This window comes from Choloepus didactylus, chromosome 12 (genome assembly GCF_015220235.1).
Source record: "Choloepus didactylus isolate mChoDid1 chromosome 12, mChoDid1.pri, whole genome shotgun sequence".
Lineage (NCBI taxonomy): Eukaryota > Metazoa > Chordata > Mammalia > Pilosa > Megalonychidae > Choloepus > Choloepus didactylus.
Window position 1 is genome coordinate 26,854,638 of NC_051318.1, and position 14,897 is coordinate 26,869,534.

The window sequence follows — 14,897 nt, forward strand, 5'->3', positions numbered from 1 at the left end:
AACAAACTGTTATCACCCTTTTTTTTTTTAATTTTTTAGCTTTATTTATAGAAAAATTAAAACAAACAAACAAAAAACCACAACATTTTCAACAAAACAAAGCAAAGGATTAAGAAAAACAAATAACTTAAAATAAGTACTTTGCTTCTAACATTTTCTTACCATACCCCCCAAAAATTAATAAGCAATATCCAAACAAAAGAATAAGAAAAACAAATAATCTAAAATAACTACATTGCTTGCAACATGTTCCTACCATACCCCAAGGAAATTAACAAACCATAATCAAACAAAGGTATGTTAGACAAAATAACCTAAAATAACTACATTGAAGCTAATTTTTTTTAATGCAATAGCTTTTTTTAACTCACAATTCAAACACAACAAAACAAAGGAATAAGAAAAACAAACAACCTAAAATAACAACATTGCTTCCAACATGATCCTACCCTACCCAAGAAAGTTTGCAAACCATAATCATTCCTGTGCATTCCCATAACATTGCGATTACCCTCAATAGCTTATCTGTTCTTATTAGATTACCATTTCCCCTTCACTAGTTGCTATCTATCTCTATGCCCCCTGCATTCTACTATATAAAAATACCTATTTTGCATATTTCACAGAGTTCACATTAGTGGTAACATACAACATCTCTCCTTTTGTGTCTGGCTGATTTCACTCAGAATTATGTCTTCAAAGTTCATCCATGTTGTCATATGTTTCACGACGTCATTCCTTCTTACTGCTGTGTAGTATTCCAACGTATATACCACATTTTGTTTATCCACTCATCTGTTGAAGGACATTTGAGTTGTTTCCATCTCTCGGTAATTGTGAACAATGCTGCTATGAACATCGGTGTGCAAATATCTGTTCATGTCACTGCTTTCAGATCTTCTGGGTATATACCGAGAAGTGAAATTGCTGGATTGAAGGGTAACTCGATATCTAGTTTTCTAAGGAACCACCAGACCATCTTCCAGAGTGGCTGTACCATTATACAGTCCCACCAACAATGAATAAGAGTTCCAATTTCTCCACATCCTCTCCAGCATTTTTAGTTTCCTGTTTGTTTAATGGCAGCCATTCTAATTGGTGTGAGATGATAGCTCATTGTGGTCTTAATTTGCATCTCCCTAAGAGCTAGTGAAGATGAACAATTTTTCATATGTTTTTTAGCCATTTGTATTTCCTCTTCAGTGAAATGTCTTTTCATATATTTTGCCCATTTTATAATTGGGCTGTCTGTACTGCTGTCATTATATTTGCAAGATATTAGTCTTTTGTCAGATACATGGTTTTCAAATATTCTTTCCCATTGAGTTGACTGCCTCTTCATTTTTTGACAAATTCCTTTGAGGTACAGAAGCTTTTAATTTTGAGGTTAACACCCTTTCTAACCCCTCAAGCTACAACACTGAATCCAGAATCTCTGCTTAGTGGACCCATAACAATAAATTCAACCTGATCCAACTTTACGTTCTTTCCACCATTTTCCCCCACTCTTAATATCCATTCCCACACATATTCCCCTGATTTTTGTCTGCATAAATTGGAAAACTCATGTAGTTCTTTTGGAGTATAGCATATTTCCTCATGGGTCACACTTTGTACCTTACCCTTAGGGGCCTGTTGGGATTTTAGTCTAGTTATAGGTCTTGAAGCAAAACTGGTGGTGGCAGTGGGTCTTGAAAAGAATTAGAAGTATCCCTCAAGCCATTTACCTCAGAACGTTTTGCTGAAGTTTCACCTCATGGAACAGGATTAATCTCTTCAGACAGGAGTAAGGGCTGCTTCCTCATGGGAGTTGATTTACAGGTTTAGCAGGCACTGAAGGGTTAATCTCTTTAGGTGGAGGTTGGATGGCAGGCTCCTCAGGGCAGACTGGAGGTCGGGAAGCTGTTTCCTCAAAGCAGACTGAAGGGTGGATAGCTGTCTCCTCAGGGAAGACTGGAGGGGGGCGGGCTGTTTCCTCACAACAGACCACTGCAGGTATATCTAACAAAGACTCCGCAGAATCCAGGGTTCCAATGTCCTCACTGCCATTATTATCAATCCTTATGTCCCCTTCCCAGGTTTCAGGATCCCATTCTTTTCCAATCAATGCCTTTACTTCAACAGCAGACACCCTGCGAGGTTGAGATTTTAATTTATGTTGTAAATCTGCTACTTGCACAATGAGATTCTGGGTCTGTTTTTCAGAAATAGCAAGTCTGCAGCCACAGGAAATAAGATTTTCTTTCAGGGCACACATAGAAACATTTACATGTGTCATACGGTGCTTATGTTTCAAATTTGAAGCCTTTAGCTCATCCCTTTCTCTTATAACTTTATCCAGTGTATCTAAGAGCAACCAGCCAACATCATTATACCTCTTAACTCTGCAAAACACTGTGAAGGTGTCAAAAATACTGTCACCCAGATCCTTGCTTCATACAAGAGAACGATTAGGAGAATCAAACGGTGATATTTTGCGTATCTCCATTGCCAACTCACGCCATGAACTGTCAATACCATCTTGACTATTGGAAATGGACTCATTAGTGCCTTTAAATCCAATCAGAGTAGAAAACCAATTGTAAAAGCCCACTTTAAGATTCTGTTTCTCAAGAACCACCCCACTCTCGGTACCAAGTTGTATTAGTTAGGGTTCTCTACTAGGGAAACAGAATCAACAAGAGATATCTGTAAATAAAAGATTTTATAAAAATGTCTCACACAACTGTGGGGATGCATGACTCCAAATTCCATAGGGCAGGTGGGGAACTGGCAACTCCGATGAAGGTGTTCGATGAACTACTCAGGAAATGCTTTGTTGGCGAGCTGAAGAAAAAGTAACAGTCCTCTATCTTTCTCGCTTAAAAGTCTTCAACTGATTGGATTAAATCTGGCTGATTGCATTCTCTCATTGTGGAAGACACTCCCTTTGTTGATGTAATCAGCCACAGATGCAGTCAATTGACTGGTGATTTAATAAACCAGCCTTCTGGTTTATTAACCAGCCACAAATGTCCTTGCAGTAACGGTTAGGCTAATGCTTGCTTGACCAGACACCTGGGCACCATCACCTGGCCAAGTTGACACATGAACCTAACCATCACAAACATTTAAAAACTTGAACTGTAATAGGTGAAATTAATCTTAATGTTTCTATATATTTCTATTAATGCATTAAGATAAAATATTTCAAAGCAATGCTAACTAAAATGAAAGACAAATTTTGTCATCTTTAATTATCTAAACAATTTATATAGTAAAATCAATACTCACATTCTTAATTTTATTAGAAATTAAAATGAGGTACATATTTTAAGAGACATTGATAGGACTCTTAAGAGAAGTAAGAAAATAACTTTGCCATAATTTTACCTAAAATTTAATTTACTTGCTAAAATTTAAAAGTATTTGGAATGTTTTGCTACCAGTTTTAGTTTAAAACACCAAAATACTCATGAAAGTAAAATTAAATTTTGGAAAGAGTGTCTTTAGAAAACTTGATTAAAATACCCTTAAGATAAACAGAATAAGATATTTAAGAATGTAAATTACTCTACCATTTATAAAACACTAACCACATAAAGAGCATTTATTTCTGGAGTAATGATAAAAGAAAAGACATTAATTTACATAACCCCTCAGGTCATCGTTCTTTAAAGGCAATATGATCTCCTATAACTTGGGCACTAGGACACACACACACACACACACACACGCACAGAAAGACACACACACAGTGCACCAGCCAGGTTACTTTAAAGGGTAAATGGTTTAGCTTTCTTATTTATTATGTAAAATATTTAGATATTTGAAGAAAACCAAACCACAAACTATATACTAGATTAGCAAAGCAACTGGAAATATTCACAAATTAAATATTTACCTGGGAGCTTATGTTCCTGGTATTTAAGTCAAGACTGTAAAATTCAAATCCTTGTAAAGTACAATACCTATTATGTTTGTTAATTATCGGTACAATGCCCAAATAATTTATTTATGGACAGTGTAAACCAAAATCTGATGCATCTGTTAATTTTCTTTGCTATGGGCATTAGTAGATACTTGTTTTTGAAATATGTTGGATTTTAAAACATGACTTTATATGAAGTAATATTAATTGAAATGCACTAAGTATGCAATTACCTGCTCAGGTTTAGCAGAGCCGTTCATGGTGGAGCTTTCAGAGGTGCTGTCTTGGGATTGTTGCTTACATAGACCTTTTGTTGCATCTTTGAACATAATGTCTTTTTCCAACAAACTATCTTGCTTGGCAATTGATAACACCAGGGGACTGCTGTAGGAAATAATCAATACTATAATCAGTCTTTTTTTAACTCTGCCATATCAATAAAAAAAATTACCATGGCAGGACAGCTGGGTTAGAGAAGGCTATTTTATTCAGATAAGAAAATGTTTCTCTAAGCTGCAGGGAAAAAAATCAATGGAAAATCTGCACACTTTTCTATTAACTCCAAATTTCATTTACCTTCACCTTTAAAAGAAAAAAGCATTCATTTCAACTCTAAAAGAAAATGTTTACAAATGTATATTGGAATTAATAGATAGACAAATCAATAAGCAATTTAAAAGTTGAAATTCATGACCGAACTGATATTTAAATGTGAAAATGAATTGCAAACAGTGAAGAAAGGCAAAAATATATAACTCATTGAAATGTCATTCTGTAGGATTTAAAATATGTTGTAGAACAAAGCACAGCATTACACAGTTTGTAATGAAGTGACAATATGAGAAACAGGGAGGTACGATTTGGTTAAGGATTACAACACTACCTACAGAATAAATTTTATTGCTTCTATACAGCTTAAACAAGGTAAAAACTAAATAAAACTGTTTCATTTTCTGTTCTTCTACAGACTTCACTGCCAAGCAACATTATTTTATAATATACATTTAAAAACTCAAAATAATGTTGAACTTGCCATTGAATGCATTATTACAAGATTTAAAAATGTATTTCTCTAAACACTGCCATGCAAATAAGAACAAGCAGAAAAACATACATATTTAATCAAGTGCAATATATAAAACAATAATTCACATATTCTGTGATAGTAGTTGTGATTCTAATTAAAGCTCAGTGCACTTTTTTGGCCATTTAAAAAAATGGGGTTTATTGAAGTATAATTTATATGTAGTGAAATTTGCCATATGTAGGGGTATAGGTCAATGAGTTTTGACAAATATACACAGGTGTGTAATAAACATGGTGAAGCCAATACAACCATCAAGATATAGAATTTTTTGTCACCTCAAAAGTCCCCTTTGTGCCTCACCTTCTGCTCCTCAAAACCACTGATAATGATTTTATTTTCATTGTAGTTCTGCCTTTTCCAAAACATTGGATGAACAGCATCTTAGAGTATGAAGCATTTTGCGTCTGGCTTTAGTTACCTAACACAATGCTGCTGCACAGATCAATAGTTTGTTCTTTTCTATTGCTGAGTAGTTTTCTACTGTAAGATGTACTGTTTATCCATTTGCCATTTGACAGACATTTGGGTTATCTCCAGTGTGTCAGTTATGAAGGGAGCTTCTATAAACATTTATGTGCAGGTCTTTGGGTAGACATTTTTCTTGTCTAAATATCTAGGAGAAACTTCCAAATGGTTTCCAAAGTGGCCATACCATTTTGCACCCCCAATGGCAATGCGTTTGACTTTTAGTTGCTTAGAATTGGTGCTGGTTTATGCCCCCCACAAAAACCATGTTCCTTAATGCAATCTGAAGTGAGAGCAGACTTATTAGTCTTCTGATTAGACTGGGACCTTTTGATTAGGTTGTTTCCATGGAGATGTGACCCACACAACTGTGAGTGGGAACTCTGATTATATTATTTCCATTCAAGGTGGATCTTGCTTAGTTTACTGGAGTCCTTTAAGAGAGTTCACCAAGAGAAGGAGCTCAGAGAAGCTGAGAGAGACATTTTGGAGAGAACCTAAGATATGTATGTAATTCAGAGTTTGCCTCCAGGAGAAGCTAAGAGCTGACACAGACTCAGACACTTGGAGATGCTTGGAGATGCAGACAGAAAGATGTTTGGAGATGCTAAGCTAGAAGATGAAGCCCAGAGTTTGCTCTGGAGAAGCTAAGAGAGGACCACCAGATGCTTGGAGAGAAACTCCCTGGGAGAACAGGGAAGGATACACAGAAGCTGAGAGAGAGAGAAAAGCCAAGCGAGACAGAAGCCCAGACACATTTTGGAGAAAGCCATTTTGAATTCAGAACCCAGGAGCAAAGGACTAGCAGACGCCAGCCACGTGCCTTCCCAGGTGACAGAGGTGTTCCGGACACCATTAGCCTTTCTTCAGTGATGGTATCCTCTTGTTGATGCCTTAGTTTGGACACTTTTATGGCCTTAGAACTGTACATTTATAATGTAATAAATTTCCTTTATAAAAGCCAATTTATTTCTGGTATTTTGCATAATGGCAGCTTTAGCAATACAGAACAGCATTCTTGCTGGTACTTCTCTCTTTCATTAAAAAAATCATTCTAATAGGTGTGTGTGCTGGTTTGTATATATTATGTCCCCCAGAAAAAGCCACATTCTTTAGGACAATCTTGTGGGGGCAGACATATTAGTATGGATTAGGTTGGCACCTATTGGTTCAGTACTTCCGTGGAGGTGTGGCCCTGTCCATTCAGTATGGGCCTTGATTATAGTTTACTAGAGCCTTATATAAGTTCAGACATAAGGAGCTTGTTAGCTATAGCTGAGACAGACATTTTGAAGACAGCCATTGGAAGCTGATGCAGACATTTTGGAGAATGCCATTTTGAAACACAACCTGGGACTAAGCAGATGTCAGCCACGTGCCTTCCCAGCTAACAGAAGTTTACGGGCGCCATTGGCCATTCTCCAGTGAAGGTACCCTTTGTTGATGGACAGTTTACGGCCTTAAGACTGTAACTGTGTAACCAAATAACCCCCCTTTTATGAAAGTCAATCCATTTCTGGTGTTCTGCATTCTGGCAGCATTAGCAAACTGGAACAGTGCGTTGGTGGCATCTCACTGTGGTTTTAATATGGATTTCATGTTATTATTTGGCATCCATCTTTTTTCTTTGGCAAAGTCTTTTGTCCTTTTTTAATTATTTTTTTTGTTGTTATGAAATTAAGTTTGTATATTCTGGATAAAAGTTCTTTCTTAGATATACACTTTGCAAATACAATTGCTCAGTCTATGTCTTAAATTTTTCATTTGATTAACAGTGTGTTTCAAAGAACAATTTTTTTCACTTACGGTTTGTCCTTTTTTGTGTCTTAACTAAGAATCCTTTGCCTAACCCAAGGTCAACAAGATTTTCTCCTATATTTTAGGAGAAACTATTTTTATAGTTTTGCAGTTTGCATTTAGGTCTATGTCCATTTTGAGTGGCTTTTTGTATATAGTCCTATATATGAAACAAAATTCAGTATTTTTCATCTGATCCTCCAAAGGTTCCAGCACAATTTGTTGAAAAGAATATTTTTGCCTATTTAATAAAATGGACATATTTGTTGAAAATTAATTGAACATATATGTATGGGTCTATTTTGGGACTCTCCATTGTTTTTCATTGATATGGAAGTCTATTTTACATAAATATACTCTTGATTAATGTACTTTCTCAGTAAGCCTTGAAATCAGGTAATGTGAGACCAATACATTTTTTCTTTTAAAAATTTGTTTTGGTATTTAAAGTCCTTAGCATTTTTATATAAATTTTAGAATCTATTTGTCAATTAAAAAAAAAAATGCCTGTTTTGATATTGATTGGGATTGCACTGAATTGATAGATCGATTTGGAGAAAATTAATCTTTTAATAATGTTTTCTCATCCATAGCACAGTATCTCTCTATTTATTTTGATCTTCTTTTACTACTCTCATTAGTATTTTGCAGTTTTCACCATTAAAATCTTGCAAACTATGTTATATTTATTCTGAAACATTTCATGTTTTCTATATGCTATTGTAAATGCCTGTTTAAAATTTCAACTCCCAATTGTTGATTGCTGGAATATAGAAATACAAATGATTTTGAATGTTGACTTTGGTAAGGCAAAAAGAGAGTAACTTGAAGGACTTCTTTCAGTGGCCACCAAGTCTCACTGTGTTGTAGCCCATTTCTTTGTCCTGCCTCTAACTCTGCTGTAGAGTTTAAGAAAGATGAATAAAAGAGTGCATTAGGACTGAGCCTGATGGAAAAGCAGGGATAGAGAAGAAACAAGATTAGAGAAAGGTGAGATGAGTTTTCCTTCATTCGAACTCTGGATGATGACATTCTAGGGTGTTTTACTCAAAGGAGAAATTTTCAAGAGGGTGAGGGGACAGGGAAACGCATATTAAAATGAGAGCGCAGTAATGTGTAGCCATAATTAGCATACAGTTTTAAGTCATAAAAACTACACAGTTTGATGCCTGGCTCTGCCCCCTTGGTCAATTTATAAAACCACTCTAAGACTTTGTTTACCAATGCAAAAGGGGACTGTTGTGAATGTTTGCTGACATAATATACGTAAAGGTGTTATCACAATGACTGTGGTAATAAGGAGAAAATAAAACTAGCTGTTGTTATTTGTAAATGTCCAGAACTGTGAAGGCCCTAAGATTTTACTCTGTTTACAAGCTAACGGGTTAGTGTACTATTATTTCAAGGATGGGAACAGAAGGCAAGTGTGGTGGTTTGAAGCTGTATGGACCCTAGAAAATCATGTTCTTAAACCTAATTCATTCCTGTGGATGTAAACCCACCGTAAGTAGGACCTTATAATGAGACTGTTCCAGTTAGGGTTTTATCAACCTCATTCAGGATGGGTCTTAATCTTATTGTAGCAGTCCTCTATAAACAGAACGAATACAGAGAGAAAGGGCAAGAAAGCCATAGATGCAAGAAACTGAAATCAGTGGAACCGGGAAGAGAAGGCAGGGACCAGCAGACACCACCATGTGCCTTGTCATGTGGCAGAGGAGCCAAGGATCGCCAGCAATAGGTCTTCGGGAAGAAAGCTTCTCCCTGATGGTGGCTTGATTTGGATATTTTCTTGACCTAAAACTGTAAGCTAATAAATTCCCATTGTTTAAGTCAACCCATTTCATGGTATCTGCTTTCAGCAGCCTAGGAAACTAAAACAGAAAGAAACTCCTGGATCAGAGACAAAGGACTTTCTTGCTTAAGGCAAAGTGTCTGGAACTTAATGTTTATACTTATGGCTCTTGTCCCCATGCCTCATGGTGGGTGGTGGGGGTGGGGTGGGGAAGGTAACACAGGTGGACTCAAATGGATGACTGTTCATGCAGTGGTTTTGTTACAGGAGAAGAACTTGACCAAAGGCCAAGTACTTTTTGAACAAGCAATGAACATTTTATCAAGCAGAAACAAGCCAGTACCCACTTCCTTTTGGGGGTGAGTGATATGGTCTCTTTGAAGTACTTAGTTACCTATGTGTTGCAGTCTGACACACAGAGCAAGAACGTAGAAGATGCTCAGGGCCCACTGTAGATTTTCCCTTCAAACAGTATAGATGTTAATTGGAAAAAAAAATCACCAAAGGGAATACTTCCAATGCTTATAAAAACTTAATATCCAAATCTGCTCCAATACTATCAAGTGATAAGGTATGCATAACTTTCAAAGAAGCCTTATTTCCTCTGTAAGCAACTTTGGAGTAATGCCTATCTGCTCTACTTGTATTCATCATTTCTAGAGCTCCAAAGATTATGTTCTATATTTCTTTGAAATGGGAGCCTTTTAAATATCTGAAGGCAATTGTTGGTTTTTCCCTATATTTTCTATAATTTGAGCAAACCATCTGTAAAACATTTAAATAATTATGATGCATTTAATATGTGCCAGTCTCTGTTCTCAACACGCTACAAATATTAACTCTTTTAATTTTCACAACAGCATGATAATGTATGCATTACCATTTCTCCTACCTTGTGGATGAGCATATTGAGGACCAGAGAGAACTTGCTCAGTTGCCCAGCTGGGAAGTAGCAGAGCTGGGATTTGAGTCCATAACTTGTAATAAAACCCAGAGTCTGTGTTCTTAACTGCCATGTCACACCACTTTATAGCTAAATATCTACTCTTATACCTATAAAATAACTTTCCTTACTTATTTCCCCTCATACATCAGTTATCTCTTTTTTGCTTTGTTGGGAAGTTTATAAAAACTAAAGAGAGATGTTGCATATACCAATCTCTTGAGTATAAGGTGATGAATAAAGCAATAGTTAGAATGGCCAAGGTAAAGATTAGGAAGATAGCTTATGATGTATATAAAATCATCCATTATAAAGGAATTCTAAAAGGAAGGATTGTGGGCCTAGTAAAATACTAAAATGCTTTTTTAGATAACTCAAATCTAATTGCAGTATTAATAGCAGGCTCTGCAAGAGCTCTGATTGGAAAAAAGATCAGTTTAGAATTACAGTTATCTGATTTTAAGTCAGATTTACTTCAAGATGGCGATTACCTGACTCTGTAAGGCCTTAGAAATCTCTGGGACACTGAATCCCCTTTGTAAAACAAAGATGGTAGATTGGTGATATTTATGTTGGTGTCAAGGCCTTTGGTTCATATCCTTTTTTATTTGCATCTTTAAAAATAATTTACTCACTCAGTTATATCTTAGGCTACATAATCTAGCATCTATTACTAATATTAATTACAAATAGGTAGTAACAATCACTCTTATTTGTATTTAAAAAAATAATGAATCTACATAATGCAATCAGATTGAATGACAACATATCAAGTAGTCATGCACATGTTTTCTACAGGAAAAATACAAAGATACTCCTAGTTTCATAGCATACGATAATGTTTTCAATTCCTATGGAACAATTTTGCTTTAAGTTCCTATTCCACTTTTAAAATGAAAAGTACTTGGTCTATAATAACTGTGATTCATCATAACATTATATGAATTAGCTTCTATATATTTCTATTTTTGCTTATTCTCCACTTGTGGAATTTAGGAAATATGTATTAAAATGCTATTTTTCTAGAAAAAGGAAAAATTTTAACCAATCACTGGTATTTATTTTAATATTCATTAAATGTTTACCTGTCATGGCAAATTGTTTATACTATAAGATTAATTTTAAAAATAAGATGCAATCATGTATATAAAGCAAGAACTCAACTCAATAAAGAAAAAACAAACACATAAAGTTCAAGAAACATATGCCAAATTAATAGTAGTTTCATCAAAAGGTAGACTAATGAATGATTTTTTTCATGTTTGAATTTGGTTTTTCTGGACTTTCCATTTTTGTTTCAATGAGCAAGTATATTGATTACAAGAAAAAATCATTAGAGAAACTTATCAATGAGGAACAGAAATAAAAAAGAGTGAAATAATATACTTTCTAAAAGAAAACCAAAACGTCTTTGGTAAGCCAGACTCCATAAATACAAAGAAAATGAAATAGCTATCATTCAAATATAGTTTTGATTAATACAGGAGAGATGGCTTTAACTGTGACAGTAAAAAATATGAGTTTGGAATTACCAGGGGATAATTACTGAATTCTACAGATTTATTCAAGACTTTCTTATTTCTATAAACATAAAAGGCATTTCATGCAGAGCAAATATGCCTGTAGCTACTAGGATTTTATTTCTGAAAATGGAAAGAGGAAAATAATAAAATGAAACTAACAGAGGCAACAATTATTGCCCATTATAACTAATGTAATTTTAGAAAACTATAGAAAACAAATAAAATTGACTATATTGAGATATGTTAGACAGACAAGGAAAATAACTAATAAAAATAAATGTGAAGGAATGGCATATAACTCAGTTATTTTTATGGTTAGGTAATGGACTGAATAGATAGTTCTGAGTTTTAGTCCTAGAAACACAACTACATAAATTATTTAGCACAGGAAATTCAATTAACCTATTGGGCTTTTCTTCATCTATAAAATAAAACATGGTTCACAGATTTAATGTGAATTGATATAGTTCTTGAAGGGATTTAAATTAATTCCTATCATTGTCCTCCCAAAAATGACCTTAGTTTCTGTAAGAAAAAAAAATTACAATTTAAAAACAGTGTTTGTAAAACATTTCTTGTCTAAAAAACAAATAAAATTTTTAATGTGATATTTATGGCTGAATTGGAATTTATGTTGTTTTTATGACATCTTATATTTATTTTAGCAGTTCCCAACAAATGTGTGCAAAGAAGTAAGACAAGAATAGCTCACTTGGGGGCGGGGGGAAGATCCCTAAATTAAAATAAGTTGAGTACCATGGGTCTATACAATTTTGAGTGTCAAATGTCAGAATTATTCAAAGCGTCTCTTAAAGAAGTATTTATTTTTCTGAGTGATACTGATATAAAACAATATTTTCATCATTCATTTAAATCAAAGAGGCATTTAATAGTCTTTGGTGTTTTTAAAGTCATTTTTATTAAGTGAATTTGATAGAATTTAATAAAACTTACTTAAGTTATTCAGGTACTAGAACACACAGACACACACGCACACACACACTCATGTGTGCATGTACACCTACACAGTTCCTGATATAATGAGAGAAGAAAATGATGTGTATATGTGTTGGCAGGTAGAATGAACTGTCTTGAAAGGCATGAGCTCCCTCCCCAGAGCCTTTGAGATGGAAAAAAAAAGGAAGAAGAAAAGGAAAAGCCTTTCCTCCATCCTCCCTCACCTTAAGTGAGTCTACATCTCAGCCAAATTTGGGAAGGCCAACTAGGTGCCCTCAACATTTGAGGGATACAGTAAATGGTTTAAATATTCGTAATCAGATTAAACAACGTTCAAGTTCTCATTTAGTCCATGTATTGTATGGCAGCCCTCTCTGCGCTCTACTGGACTACAGAATTCCTTTCTAAATGAAAATTCTTAGAGAATGAATTGACACCTTTATCAAGACGTTGTAATTACATTCTGAAGCTTTTAGCAATGCAGTCATAATATCTGATTAATAGACACAATGAATATCTTGTAGGATTTATTACAAAAGGAAGACTTTTATGTATAGCACATGAGGTATTATAAGCACAAGCCTTTTGTAATCTAAATGACAGTATCCAAATATGAATTATTATTGCTGAAATAACTGATTAATTACTTTCTTTAAAATATTAAATGAAAATGAAACCACACAAGAAATTATATCCCAAAGTTCCCTGACTCCACATAAATAGGGTATAAGTTGCCAACGGGGACACTTTTAAGCTGAAGGAGGGCTTTATTAATAATTACGCTAGGTAATCAGGAGTAAACTGAGATTGGAACAAACCAGGACAGATGGCCCTCTAGTTATAGACAATTCTTCTGATAATGATGGATAGAAGGGTGATTCAAGTCACGAAAATTCACACGGGAGAAGAAAATACAGTATTATTACCTATCTTCTCTTAAGAAGAGTCCTATAACTTTGGAGCAAGGAGTAAGACACCCCAAGGACAAGGTTAGGCATAGTGTGTACAGTACCAGTATTGCATTAGGCTAACTAACGAAAACATCTTAAGGAAATGGAGGTTTACTTTTCTCACATAACAAGAAGACCATTCATGTGCAGCTGAGAATGGTAAACTGCTGAAGAAGATCTTCAAGCACCTTGACTTTTTCTAGCTTCCTATTCTGTTATTCTTAGTGTACAACTTTTATTCTTTGGCTGCAAGATAGCTTCTGCACCTCCAGACAACAAAAGTATGTACCAGGCAGGAAGATAATGGAAGGACACCAAACAAAACTGCTTCCCAGATGAAGCTGTCCTTTTTAATCAAGAGAACATTCACTTTCCTAGAAGACCTACCGGATTAGGTTTGCTAGATTTAGCAAATAAAATTACAATATTTGGTGCATACTTTTACTAAAAAAATCAGTTTACCTGAAATTCAAATTTAACTGCATGCCCTGTATTTTCATTGGCAAACTTACCCCAGTAGACTATATTTCAGTAGATGGGACAGTGTCAGATGCCCAATCCCTGCTTTAAAGGAATTTAGGCAGTTCAGTGTTTTCAGCCAGGAACTTTTCTATACTGAACAAAACTGTGGTTCTATCAGTAAGGTAAAGAGGAGATGGGATACTGTGCAAGCAACTAGCATAATTATGGAAGTTTTTGAATCTGCTTTCAAGAAGTTGGATCAAATTAGACGGCACTCTTGTATGGTTGAATAATGCAAGTAAGCACAGAGCTTTTGTATGCTCAACGGTCCCTAGTAACTATAGGGCTTTTCTGTTTTGACAGGCATTTGCAAGTTTGGGGCCAGAACTAATGACAATGACTCTAGACAAGCTCAACCTTGTCACTAAAAACTGTTGAGTAAAGTTTGCAATACGTCATTTGAAGGGCATCCATGTGTCTCAGTTTCCCCTGGAAGACTTTCCATTTCATAGAGTCTGGGTAGAGATCCCACAGTATCAGCTCTATGCAGAGGAGTTTAAAATGCTCCTTTGATAGAGAAGTGACTATTCAACATCATATTAAAGTTCCATGTTAAGCTAAAAACTATCAGCCTGGGTCTAGGAATTTCCCAAGCCTTTGTAATGAGAGGCAAAAAACAAAAATTGGATTCCTCTAAATCAGTGCAATGGTGATTGTGGCAAGCTCTTCAGGCTTCATTATGTGCACAGGAGAAGGTGTAGAGACTAAATGTGCATGAAATCCTCATGTTTTCATTCTCAATGTTTTATATAGATAGGGGCCAGTACATCACTTCCCTTTCCTTTGGCATTCAGATCTCATGTCAGTTACTGCTTCTCTGACATACAAGTTTTATATTTGCTTAATGCTGTCTCTTGTTCTCTGAAGATTGACAACCGCAGGTCAATACTAGTTGATTAAGGAGAGCCTTTGAGAATAGTCAACAATTAGAAATGTTTTTCTTGTATT

General features: G+C 35.1%; 1 protein-coding gene across 1 annotated transcript in view; it reads right to left on the reverse strand.

Annotated features, from left to right (window-relative positions):
* MYO16 (myosin XVI) overlaps window positions 1–14,897 on the reverse strand; it is a 580,757-nt gene that overhangs the window by 344,113 nt on the left and 221,747 nt on the right. The window contains exon 10 of the mRNA XM_037800457.1: window positions 4,144–4,294. Within this exon, the coding sequence (XP_037656385.1) occupies window positions 4,144–4,294 (151 nt within the window). The remainder of the gene's footprint in view (window positions 1–4,143; window positions 4,295–14,897) is intronic.